This window comes from Eschrichtius robustus, chromosome 1 (genome assembly GCF_028021215.1).
Source record: "Eschrichtius robustus isolate mEscRob2 chromosome 1, mEscRob2.pri, whole genome shotgun sequence".
NCBI lineage: Eukaryota > Metazoa > Chordata > Mammalia > Artiodactyla > Eschrichtiidae > Eschrichtius > Eschrichtius robustus.
The window spans coordinates 163,396,279-163,408,988 of NC_090824.1; the positions used below are offsets into that span (position 1 = coordinate 163,396,279).

General features: G+C 45.2%; 1 protein-coding gene across 3 annotated transcripts in view; it reads right to left on the bottom strand.

Annotated features, from left to right (window-relative positions):
- Positions 1–9,178, bottom strand: part of CRTC3 (CREB regulated transcription coactivator 3) — a 109,191-nt gene extending 100,013 nt beyond the window's left edge. Inside the window, exons 1-2 of one of the 3 annotated variants that reach the window (XM_068558223.1) lie at positions 8,906–9,178; positions 1,177–1,275 (exon numbers count right to left, since the gene is read on the bottom strand). In XM_068558223.1, coding sequence (XP_068414324.1) covers positions 1,177–1,275; positions 8,906–9,037 — 231 coding nt within the window. In that variant the 5' untranslated portion in view covers positions 9,038–9,178. The remainder of the gene's footprint in view (positions 1–1,176; positions 1,276–8,905) is intronic. The other 2 variants (XM_068558216.1, XM_068558209.1) reach the window with 2 other exon arrangements.
- Positions 9,179–12,710: the final 3,532 nt, after the last annotated feature.

Genomic DNA, 12,710 nt, shown 5'->3' on the forward strand with positions numbered 1-12,710 from the left:
CTAAGCCTGTGCACCACAACTACTGAGCCTGTGCTCTAGAGCCTGCAAGCCACAACTACTGAGCCCACGCACCACAACTACTGAGCCCACATACTGCAACTACTGAAGCCCATGCGTCTCGAGCCTGTGCTCCACAACAAGAGAAGCTGCTGCAATGAGAAGCCCACGCACCTCGACGAAGAGTAGCCCCTGCTCACCGCAACTAGAGAAAGCCCGCGTGCAGCAACGAAGACCCAACACAGCCAAAAAAAAAATTAATTAAAAAAAATTTAAAAATAAACGCAATATAGACCACTTATCTGGGCTGTAGATTTGTCCTGTCCAGAATGGTAGGAACTAGCCACATGAAGGTAGTGAAACATGGCTGGTACAAATTAAGATGTGCTTGAAGTGCAAAATACACATCAGATTTCAAAGACTTAATTTAAAAAAAAGAAAAAAAGAATGTGAAATATCTCATTAATGTTTTTTAATATTGATTCTATGTTGAAACAATAATATTTTGGATAGATTTGGTCAAATAATTATTTAAATTATTTAAATAATATTAAAATTAATTATACTGGTTTCTTTTTCTTTAATGTGGCTACTAGAAATGTTTAAATGACATATGTGGCTCACATTGTATTTCCAATGGACAGTGCTGCCTTAGACCATTTGTGAAATAACACTATCTTATGCTGCAGCAACTAGGAAAAAGAATAACAATGGACTTCCCAGAAGAACACTGAACTGTATCTAAGCCCAGTTTATCTTCAAGATCTAATCTTTTTTTTTTTTTAATTTATTTATTTTTGTCTGCGTTGGGTCTTCGTTGCTACACGCGGGCTTTTCTCTAGTTGTGGCGAGCGGGGGCTCCTCTTCGCTGCGGTGCGCGGGCCCCTCATGGCGCTGGCCTCTCTTGCCGCGGGGCACGGGCTCCAGGCGTGCGGGCTTCAGTAGTTGTGGCTCGCGGGCTCTAGAGCGCAGGCTCAGCGGCTGTGGCGCACGGATTCAGCTGCTCCGTGGCGTGCGGGATCCTCCCGGACCAGGGCTCAAACCCGTGTCCCCTGCACTGGCAGGCGGACTCCCGACCACTGTGCCACCAGGGAAGCCAAGATCTAATCTTTTCAAGGAAAATTTTTGCTTCTCTTTTTACACTCCACTCAGCTCAAAGAAAGTAAGTATCTCAGGTACCTGAAACTCGGAGGCACTGTTCCGCAGCTGGCTCACATTGGGTAAGGATCCTCCATGGTACTGTGTAAGGCGCAGTTGCTGAAGCTTCTGAAATTGAACCTGGGAACAAAGACATTTCAAAGCTGTTGAGAGATGACAGCAAAGATCTGAAAGAAGCATCAAAGTATGGTGTTGTATGGCGAAATGGTTCAAGAGTGAAAGTCTTGGCTTCGATTTCTTCTCTACTTAAAACCTTTCAGGTTTCCAGTGCTTTCTGGGTTTTGATTAGTCTATTTTTGGAAGGAATTTACCCCTGTGCTAAATGTCCCAGCCATGACAGTGAGGTAGCCTTGCACGGTCTTTGAGTGTATCTGTGTGGAGGCACAGCAACAAAAGAATTTCTTATAAAAAACTAAGCCACTGTCCATAACAGTGGACAGTGTCCACTCTAACACATTGACTATCTTCCCTTCTCCAAGCTCTTTTCCAGTCTCCTTTTACATTTATGTGTAATAACTCCACGGTGGTGATCACAACATAGGTACAATCTTGCATGCTTACATCATAACTCTTTTCTATGATACTACATAAGCATTTTTAATGGCTATATAACATTTCTTCTTCTGAATTATTTCCTTAGAACACATTGCAAAGAGTGATTACTAAGTCTCTGGGTTTGGGCCTTTTAATGGCTCTCCATACACACTGCCAAAATGTTTTCCCAGAGGGTATACCAATGTATATATGAGAAAACAGTTTGACCAAAAACTCACTAACACTGGATATTATCATTAATTGGGGAAAAGAAGGAGGCCAACTGAACAGGTATAAAATGGTATCCCACTGTTTTAATATGCTTTTCTTCTGTAAGTTCTTCCTTGCTTCATTTTTGGGGAAAAGAAGGAGGCCAACTGAACAGGTATAAAATGGTATCCCACTGTTTTAATATGCTTTTCTTCTGTAAGTTCTTCCTTGCTTCATTTTTCAAAAGGCAGTAAACTGGTTACAGTTCTTGTAAACCCCAGAGTGGTCCAATTTGGTCTTTAAGAGTTCTGCTTCTAAAATAATAAATTACCTCTGTGGTTATGTAACCCTTGGCACTTGTAATTCATGTAGGGAAGAAAGGGTAGATAGGAACTCCGAGGCAGATTTTTACCCTTTCATTACTCTCTTTGTCTAATAATAATAAAAACTACCAGATATGAGCCCCTAAGATGAGCCAGATGCTGTCCTCAGACGCTCTGCCCACTTTATCCCTAACCCTCTCAGCAATCACCAAGGGAGACCACATGATCCTGCTTTTACGAACGTGGAGACCCAGACTCAGGGAAGTTCAGACACCTGCCCAAGGTCACACAGCTAGAGGAGGCTGAGCTATGGCTAACTCAAAACCCACATTCTTATTTCTGCCATGTACCTTTCCTTTGTTCCATTTCTCCCTCAATGATCATACTATTCACAAGCTCAGAGGAAAGTGAAGTTTGGTTGACCAAAAGCATCGCTGCACCTATGAAGCGCTCTGATTTTTTGTTTTTACATTTATTATGAACATTTTCAAATACGTACAAAATAGAGACGAGTACAATGAAACCCCATCTCTTCATCTTCCAGCTCCAACAGTGATCACCTTACATCCAATCTTGATTCATCTTTACCTCCTCCAAAACCCACTGCACTCCACTGAAAGAAATCCAGGCATCCTAGCATTCCATATTTCAATATGCATCTCCAAAGATAAGGACTTGTATCTGTTTGGAAGTTTTAAAGGCATATAAAACCCTTTGGCAGCCCTAACTTCCTTATACCCACAGTACTTGATTTCTCAAACATACTGCACAGTAAAACTCTATTAATCAAAACCCAGATCTGAGAGCCAAATATGAGAAGGAAGCCATGATGAGCTCTTCCCATCTATCAGCTAAGTTATAAAGTCTCAGCTTTTGATCTTGACATTCTCAACCAGAAGCATTTGACTCTATCCTTGAAAGTCTCTTGACAAAATTCTCAGCCCCCTTGATCTAAAGTCTTTGATTCCTTCTTGCATCAATCCATCCACTTAGTCACTTACATAAAAACGTTTAACTGTGTGTCAGGTACTGTGCCAGGCGCTAGCTTACTACGATGAATACGTGCCAAAGTTCCTACCTGCAGGGAGTTCTCACAAAGGCTTCAACTCTTATCCAAAACCCTTGACACTTCAACCAAGCTAAATTCTAAATCTAGCTAGAGATTTGCCTTCAACTGAGCTTGAGGCCCTCTCACGGTCGTCCATATCTGCTGTCCCTACCGAAGTGCCCATTTCTAGAGTCTTCAGAGATGGTCGTGCTATAGTAAAAAGAGCACTGGCTTTGGAACGGGAAGACCTGACTTTGTAACCTGGAGCTCCCACGTGGCTGCGCAGATTATTCTGCTGCCTACTTCACAAAGATGATGGAAGGATTAAAACAGAGAACAGACATGACAGTGGTGTGTAAAGTGTACAGGTCTGGACAACTGCTCAAAATATTATCATTATTGCTGATATCCTCAACTACCTCCTAAACCCTTGAGTAATTCTGACACTTTTCTCCTTTGAAATTTAGAGCCATTGAGCTAGAAAGAACCTTAGAGACTGTCTTCAATAGCGTCATGCTTACTGATGAGGAAAATGAGGACCAAAGGATGATTAGCCTGAGGCAGAGGTCATGGACTGGCAGGCAACAGGACATGGTTAGCCTAGAGAGTTCTGTTTGACCCACATGCTACTGACCCACTCAGTGTTTTAAATTTTTAAATTGCAAGAAGCCACAAAAATCTGGATCTCCATCTTCTCTTGATTGAAAGATCTAACGGCACTGAACCCATATTCTTCATGGCAACAATGCGTGGAGCTGAGAAGTGCCTGCCCCCTTAGACAGGGCTTGGGTTCTCCAGTTTGCCCGTGTCCTCACTGTACCCTGTTACTCCTCCACTATGGCCCAAGATCAGCTACCATTTACCATCTCATTCCTCGCCCCTCCACTCATTTTCCTGATCTGCCTCACCCAGTACCTTGAGTTAGCAACTTTTAGCCTATAGTCACACACTTTTAGTGGAATTTCCTCCAATGTCTATATGAAATGAGATCTAAGTCTCACTAATTCCTTTTTGAAAAAGTCTTGTAATAGTCAACACAATCCCAGCAGGCCTTTTCACAGAAATTGATAATTCTAAAATATGTAGATGTGCGAATGACCTAGAGTAGCCAAAGGAATTTTTAAGAACAGTAAAGGTGGAAGACTTGAGTTACCTCATTTCAAGACTGACTATAAAGCTATCATAATCCAGGCAATGTGCTATTGTTCAAAAGAGAGATGAACAGATCAATAGAACAGGAGAGAGTCCAAAAATAGACCGACGTATACATGGCCAGTTGATTTTTGACAAGTGTCAGAGCAATTCAATGGAGAAGGAAAACTGTTTTCAACAAATGTCGCTGGTACAATTAGATATCCTAATGGGGGAGAAAAAGCAGTTGAGTATATAGACATTCAGTGTGACAACCATAATCAAACCCCAGCTCTGCCTCTTACCAGCCATGCAACTTTACGTCTCAAGTCTGTTTGCTCTCCCACAAAATGAGGATCGCTCCAGATACACAGTCCACAGGGTTACTGTGAGAACTACATGAGATAATGAATGTAAAGTGATCAGCACAGTGGCTGGCAAAGAGATAACTCTCCATATTGAGCCCAAATCTAATCTTTCTAGTCTCCTCTATTCCTCTCTGAGGCCTCACTATGCCATAACGTATCTATTGTTTGTTTTAATATAAAAGTAATAGTTTTTCCCAAATATTCCAGCAAAATTAACACTCCAGGTTGATGTGCTATTGATCGTGTGGTTTCTCAACACTACCAGTTGTCCTTCAAAGCCAAACTTCTTGAACAAGTTCCCAACCCTGTCCCACTTCCTCCATTCAAGGCCTCAGTGCCTCACAACCTCCCTTCCACCCAGCACACTGTGGACACAGTGGCTCTCACCAAGGTTACCAACGACCTCCACATGACTGGACCAAAGAACGCGTCCTTATCACATCAGACCAAGTCAGCAGCACGGGGCTCGGCTGGTCCACATCCCTTCCTCTTAACCATAATCCTCCTGGCTCTTCTCCTACCTCTCTGGTTGCTCTTCAGTCTTCTTTGCTGGCTCCTCCTCCTCTACCTCCCCTTTAAATGGTGGAGATCCTTGGGCTTCTCCTAGGCCCTTTCCATGTTTCACTCTATGTATAGCAGGGGTTACAAACTCAAAAGCCTACGGGTGCCAAGTATGGAAGATAAGTAAGTGAAGCGGCCTAGAATCACTGTGAGGAAACCATAGGAAGTGACAGGGACTGTGGCAAACCGAAGGACACACCCGTGCCCTGTCTAAGGGGGTCAGCGGCTATGCAACTCCAGGCAATCGCTGCCATGCGGAAATGTAGGGTAAGTGTTGTTAGATGATCTCTTTTTTCAAAAGAAGCCAGAGTCCAGATTTTAATGTAAAATCACAATATTCACTGTTGGCCCTAATTAAAAAAAAAAAAAAAAAATCAGAGGGCCAAATTAGAATTTAGGCCACCAATTTCTAAGATCTTTTCTAGAAATTCTTCCTAGGCAGCAGAATCTACTCCTGCTGCTACACACCAAAGATTCCCGCTAGTCTAGACTTCTCTCCTGAGCTCCAGGACCATATATACAACTATCTGCTGGCCCATCTCTACTTAAATGCCTCACAGGCACCTCAAACTCAGCCTCTCCTGACACTGAGTCAGCTCTCGCCTTGCTCCTGCCAGTGCTCCCTCTCTTAGCGGAGGATACCCTGAAATGGCGCAAGTCCAAAAGCTGGGGATCATCCTGAGTCCTCCCTCTCCCTCACCTCCCTCATCCATTCACCAAGTCTGGTCCTTTCTACTTCCTAAGTATCAGTCTGTTTACCTCTCTGCCTCCCTGTTGCTACCACCCTTGCCAAATGCCACCATCACATCTCCTAGACTCTAAAGGATTTCCCTGCTACCTCCTCCTCCGATCTATCCTACATTCTGGAGCTAGAGGCATTCTTTCAAAATGCGAATCTCCCCCGGTTCAACCCCTTCAATGACTTTCCATTGTCCTTAGGATCAAGTCCCAAATCCCCATGAATGCCTCATCTCAAATTACCCTCCTCATCCCCTTGCTGAACCTGTCCCCTGTGCCTAAAACACTCACCCTTCCTCAACACACGAGCATATACCCTCACATGCCTTCCCCACTCCCACTAACCCTTTACGCCACTAGAAGAGGTGAGGACTCCCTACCATACACTCCCAACTGTTCCCCTTTCGTACTATTCATCAAAATGTGTCCTGACTTGTCAAATGAATGTCTTTCCCATTAAACCCTAAAATCTATGACGACACTACTATGTCCCCAGTGCCCATCCTCACCCCCAGCACACACTAGAGACTCAAAAAGTATTTGCTAGACAAATTAATAAGATCTTTGAAGCAAGGTACCACGTCTTCACCTCCCCCCACCCCTACACCCCCCACTGGGGACTCAAGTACCAACAAATTAATGAATGAACAAAGGAACAGCCTCTTTCCAGGCATATCTGCCTCCACTTTTTTCCCTCTCCTTCTCATCCCAGGTACCACCATTGAACTGATCCTCCTAGCATTCTCTTCTCAAAAATTTTCCATTGCTTCCAGGTAAGGCTGAACCCCTAAAGCTAGAGTGCAAAATTCTCCATAATCTAATCTATCCCACCAACTAAACAAATAGGATTTAACTCCAACTCTGAAGGACTGACTCTGATTATATGGAGAAAGAGTCGAAGCCCAACACAGACTCAGAAAGGAAAGAGTACCTAGATTGATTAGTGATGTCTGTTCCATTTATAAGCATGCCCACCATGGGCTAGTAATGGAAAATCAGTATGTCTGCCATCTGGTTATCAATAATGAACTGGATAGATTCTTCTCCATCTGAGATCTTTGGACCCTTGGAGGTTCAGACATATGCTTGGGGATCTACGAGTTCTCTACAAGAAGTGTTTCAGTTTTATAATTTCATTATGAAAGTTACCCTTAAAATTTTAAATAAGCAAACATTACTAGGCAAATTCAGTGTTATCGTTTGCCTTTGTGTTTATGAACACAGTGGAGCCAAGTAGTATTTATTATTTTACTTGCAATTGGTAGAGAGTAGAAAAGAACATACGCAGAATTAACATGTAAATAATGCCCTGTACAAGGTGAAGGACAAAATGACATCATAATTTTATAGCAATTAGAATAGAGAAAAGTGGTGGCTGAATTGAGTTATCATATGGGGCAGAGTTGATCAGGCTTGCTAAACTCAAGAGAATCTGAGCTATAGGGTTTAGCACTATCTATATATACTTCTTCTCATCATGATAGAAATGTAAGTACAAGAGGTATTTCACTTTCTCCTTAACCTCGCTAAAAGAAAACACTATCAAAAATATGATACGGGGGTGGGGGAAAAAAAATATGATAAATGGCAAGTGACACCTAGCCTCAGGAGTGGGGGACCATGACAGGGTGTGGGGTGAACTGTGGCCAACCAGAGAATACATGCTCCATTTGAGGGGGCAGCCATCACCCAGCTCCAGCCAGTTGGTTGTCACATGGGAAATCAGGATGAGTGTTATTGGGTCTCCCAATTTTAAATGTATATAAATATATTTTTAAAATAGAAAGAACGAAATGTTGATTGTACACTAAAATCTCCAACTTTGATTTCTATGAAAAATCTCCCAATTCTGGCAACAGACTCCAGAAGTTTTCCCAAGCACCAACGGCCAAAAAATATCGCGTCTGCAGCTCAGCGAGCCAGGGGCCACCAGTTTGCGACTCTGCTCTCAATTCTCCTTCAGGCTGCCCCCAACCCCGCCCCCGCTTCTGTACATCCTCCCCCATCCTCCTGACGGTCCTTCAAGGTCAGCATTCAGGATCCTCAAGGCCTGCCTGCCCCGCTCACGCTGACCCTCCTTCTCTGCAGTTCTGCGCGGACACTCCTGTTGGCTCTCCATCCTCCACTGCCTCCCTCGACAGTTACCTAACCTCGCCGGGTGTTTGTCCCGGCTGGCGCCTTATTCCTTCTGGACCCTCCTCCGTCACCAGCAACGCTGTACACCTTCCCAGTTCTCATGAACCATCGGGGCTGAAGTCAGTAAACCGGACCGATACAGCACCTCCTTGGAGGAAGAGTAGCAAAGCCCCACACTCGACATGGAATCACATCTCGATACCCAGACAGACCCCAAACCAGCCCGGGGCCGGCCCTGGATTCACTGGTGCGCGGAGCTCTCCCGAAGGAGCGGGTGGGAGCCTCGGGCCCTCCACGCCGAGCAGTCCGGGAGGACTCGCGGGCGGTGGATGTTCGGAGCAGTGAGAAGCCGCACCGCCCGCCTCCGAGCTGTTTGTGATTTCCTCTCCGGGCTCCCGGTCACCCTCCCCCTTAGGCCGCCCTCACTCGGCGGCCCGCCTTCCCGGGCTCGGCCCCTTCCCATCTCCCCGTACACACTGCCCCGCGACCCTCCCACCTCCGCGGCAACAGCAAACCGCCAGCGGGTGTCGGAAGGCGGGCAAGCGCCGAGGCCGCGGCCGCGCCGGCCCCGCTCCCGGGTTCCACTCCGCGGGCGCGACCCCGCCCGGCCCCGCCGTCGCCTCGGCCCCGCGACCTCTCACCCGCCGCGCGGGGCCCGCCCGCGGTCGTGGCCGCCCGCCCGCGCCGGCCCGGGCCCTCACCCGCGACAGGGTGAGGTCGGTCATGAGCTGCTCGAAGGCCCGCGTCTCCTCGGCCTGGCGCTGCGTGTGCAACGCGATCTTCTCACTGAACTTCCGCGGGTTGGCGCTGCCCGAGCCCGGCGAGGCGGCCATGGCGCGGGCCCGTCGCTGGCAGGAGGGGGGAGACGGCGGGCGCGGGCCCTGCGCCTCGGCCCACCCGTCCGTCCGCAGGCCGCCCCGGCCGCCGCCCGAAGCCCGTCCTCCGGCGCGACCCGGCAGAGGAGCCGCCGCGGCCCCACCGCCAGCGAGCGGCCGGGAGCGCGCCGAGGTCCGCCCCCGCGCGCCCGGCCCCGCCCTCGGCGCGGCCCGCCCGCCGCCCGGCCCAGACCCGGCTCCGCGCCAGCCACCGGAGGGCTTTCCCCGGCGTCCCGAGCCGGGCTCGCGACCCGCCACGCAGACACCGAGGAAACCCCGTCAGCAGAGCAAAACGCATCCGACGTGAGGGAGCAGCTAGGGTACCATTTTACCAAAACGCTCCCTCGTAGGGACGTCCTGGCCTTTGGATTTACGTTACAATTTTAGAACAGTTTTAACATTCTTCTCGCCCGTCTTCCTTCCAGTTATGATGATTTCCTTCAGTGGGTGAAAACGGGGCGACCTACGCTTGAGCAATCCTCTCCCTCAGTTCCCACACTCTGGGGCCTAACGTCTGCCCTCCGTCCTCCGCCTCCCAGCCCGCTTCCTCCCTCGATTTGTGTCGCTGACAGTCCGCTCAGGCCCACCCAAGAAAAAAGTTACTAAATCTGGATCTCGGTTTCTAAAACCATCTCCCGAGTTGCCCGAACTTGAGCCGGGGGCACCCTCCTCGCTCCTCGGCCCCGGCCCCTTTTCCAGGCTCTTTCTGAGCATCCGTGGCCTCTGCAGACTCCAGCTCCAGTCAGACGTCAACTCCCCGTTTATAACTAGCTTCTCAGTGTAGCTGTGTGTAAAGATGTCCTGGACGGCTCTGAGAGTGTGTCTCCGTTCTGTAAATTAGGAACTATTAGGGACACGCAGAAGAGTGCAGAAAATGATGTTAGCGACACCTACGCCCTCCACTATCAAGATTAAATGTATCAAAACATTTTGCTTCAGTTACTTGGTATTTATTAAAGAAATAGAAAATTAGACAGAAGTAAAACCCGACCCTTATTCTTTCTCCTTCCTGCCTAGAGATTGTCACCGGGCTCAAGTTGGTACGTATCACTCACATTCATGTTTTTACACTTTTACTATATACGATGTATGGCTCCACCAACTGCATATGAAATACCAAATTTGGCTTTAAACATCATGCTGAATAACCTTTTGCAACCTTTTTCATTTACTATTGTTTTTGAAATTCATTTGCGTTGATTCATTTGTTTTAATTACTGTGTAGTATTTCATTGTATTTTTCATATGTCTCATAGATTTTTTTAAGAAAATTTAATATGAGAACATATCTCTATTAGCTAGAGGTTAGCTTGTTTTATTAAGTATAATTGGATTTATTTCTTCTGTTTTATTTTGTGCCATCTACCATGCTTTTTCTTTATATTTTATTTTCTGCTTTCCTGTTACATTGGGTTCAGTTTCAGAGAACAGAATTCATTCTAGATAGTTTAAGTATAAAAGGGTATAGGGTATAAAATGGCTTAAGGACTTGTTTGGAGGGCTGAGGAAGCAGACTCCAGGTTGAACGGTTCAGAAATGACCTTGAGAGACATGCTGCAGAACCAGGCCACCAAAAGAGCCACTGCCTCTTCTAAAATCTGGAAGCCACCTACTGAATTGGAGAGCTGTCACTACACTTGCCACCTCCTGAACCATATGAGAAGAAGCCACTGTAGAAAAATCTGACAGTCCTCACCAATAGAAACAGCACATACACAGTCTCAGCTTCACTTCCACCTTAAAAATCCAATAAGAGAGAAAATTGGCTTGGAAGTGCCAAAATTGCATCCAGAATTCTAGCTGCAGTAACATCTAGGAAATGTAGCCTTTCAGCTTCTGAAATATAGGAAGGCACAGGAGGACACTGGAATGGATGTTGAGCTAAATCCTCCATTTTCATCCACCAATTCACCAATGCAAGGACCTATCATAACGAATTCTATTGCACTGAATGACTGTTTTTTATTTCCATGTTTCCGTTATCTAATTTGGAAGATAGTCATCCTACTTCTATTCTTATTATGGTTAATCTAATCTTTTTCCATTTAATTTTTTAATCAAATAAATACATGTGGATTTTTTTAACAATTGTTTTACAAGGCATACAATTTTAAAAAGAAGTAATGCCCAATCCCACTGTAATAAGTTTTTCCTGCTGTTTGGTGATTATTTTTCAGTTTTAGATGTTAACTATTCATTTTCTATTATGGGAAAGGATGTTTTGGCTCTTTTGTGCCCCCCCCAACAAAAATATGATTTTCCCTGCTCCCATTCTTTCAATGTAGTTATATGATAATTCTTGGTAAGTCAATATTAAGTGTTTACACAGTGTACTATAGTTCCATTTTTATACAACTTTTTTGAGTTAAAAACTGCCTTTGTTTTTTATTTGCTTAGATTTCTCTCAACTCGTTAGAAATGCTTTCCCAAACTCTGATTTATAGTATTTGGATTTTCAGCCCTGTTCCTCCCCTCTTCTGGTGCCTCTGGTCTTCTTTCTAAAAAGTTCCCAGAATTGTGAAAGACATTACTGAACCCATGAATGATCAGTTTCGGGGGGAACTTCTCTCCTAGAGCACTTTGCCTTCCTGCTCCATCCTGGACTGGTTGCTCGCCAGGCCTGCTGCACTGCTATCTGCTGGCTGACCTCACCATCATCCTGAGGGTTCCCTTCATCTGCTGTCTTCTGACCTCTGCCTCCTGTGTCCCAAGTTGTCCTCTTGCTCCGTGTACTGCTTCATGTTAGTGGAGGACATTCTCCAATAGTTTCCTAAGAAAGAATACATAAAAGATAAAATCCTTGAGAATTTGTGTGTATGCAGATGTTTTTATTTTTCCCTCAGACTTAATTGATATTTTGGCTAAGAATAGTCTTCTTCATCGGAAATCCTTTTCATTTAGTTCTTTGAATGCATTGCTTCACTGTTTTCTCACGTCCAGTGTTGCTATTGGGAAGGCCACTCACATTCTGTTTCCCTTTCCTTTGTAGATGACCTGGTTTTTTTGAGGGCTGTTATTGTTTATTTATTTTCATTCCCCCTGCCCCCCATTCTCTGAAGGCTTCGTGTTCTGATATTTTATGATGCTGTGCCTTGGTGTGGGGATTTTGTTGTTTGTTGTTCATTGCACTGGCATTAGGTACGTGTGTGGAACCTGGACACTCATGCCCTTTAGTTCTGGGAAATTGTCTTATCTTTTTGATAATTTTCTTCTCTTTATTTTCTTTATGTTCTTTCTTTCTGGAAATTCTGTTGGTCAGTTAATGGATCTCCTAGATTGCTCTTCTAATTTTCTCATCTTTTCTCTCCTATTTTCTATTTCTGTCTTTTGTTGTTGTTGTTCTATTTCCTGCTAAATTTTCTCAACTTTGTCTTTCAACCCTTCTGTTAAACTTTTATTTCTGTTAGTGTATTTTTAATTTCTGAATGCTCTTTCCTGATTTCTGAAATTTTTAAAAATAGCATCCTGTACTCATTTCATGGGTGTGCTATTAATTATAGGTTATTTCTGTTTTTACATTTTCTTCTACTCCTTGTATTGTCTGTCTCTGTTTTGTCTGAGTTTTTCAGTTTGTTCATTTTGGTCTCCATCTAGAGGCTTTCCTCAAACCTCTGGTGATCCTGACTCCATT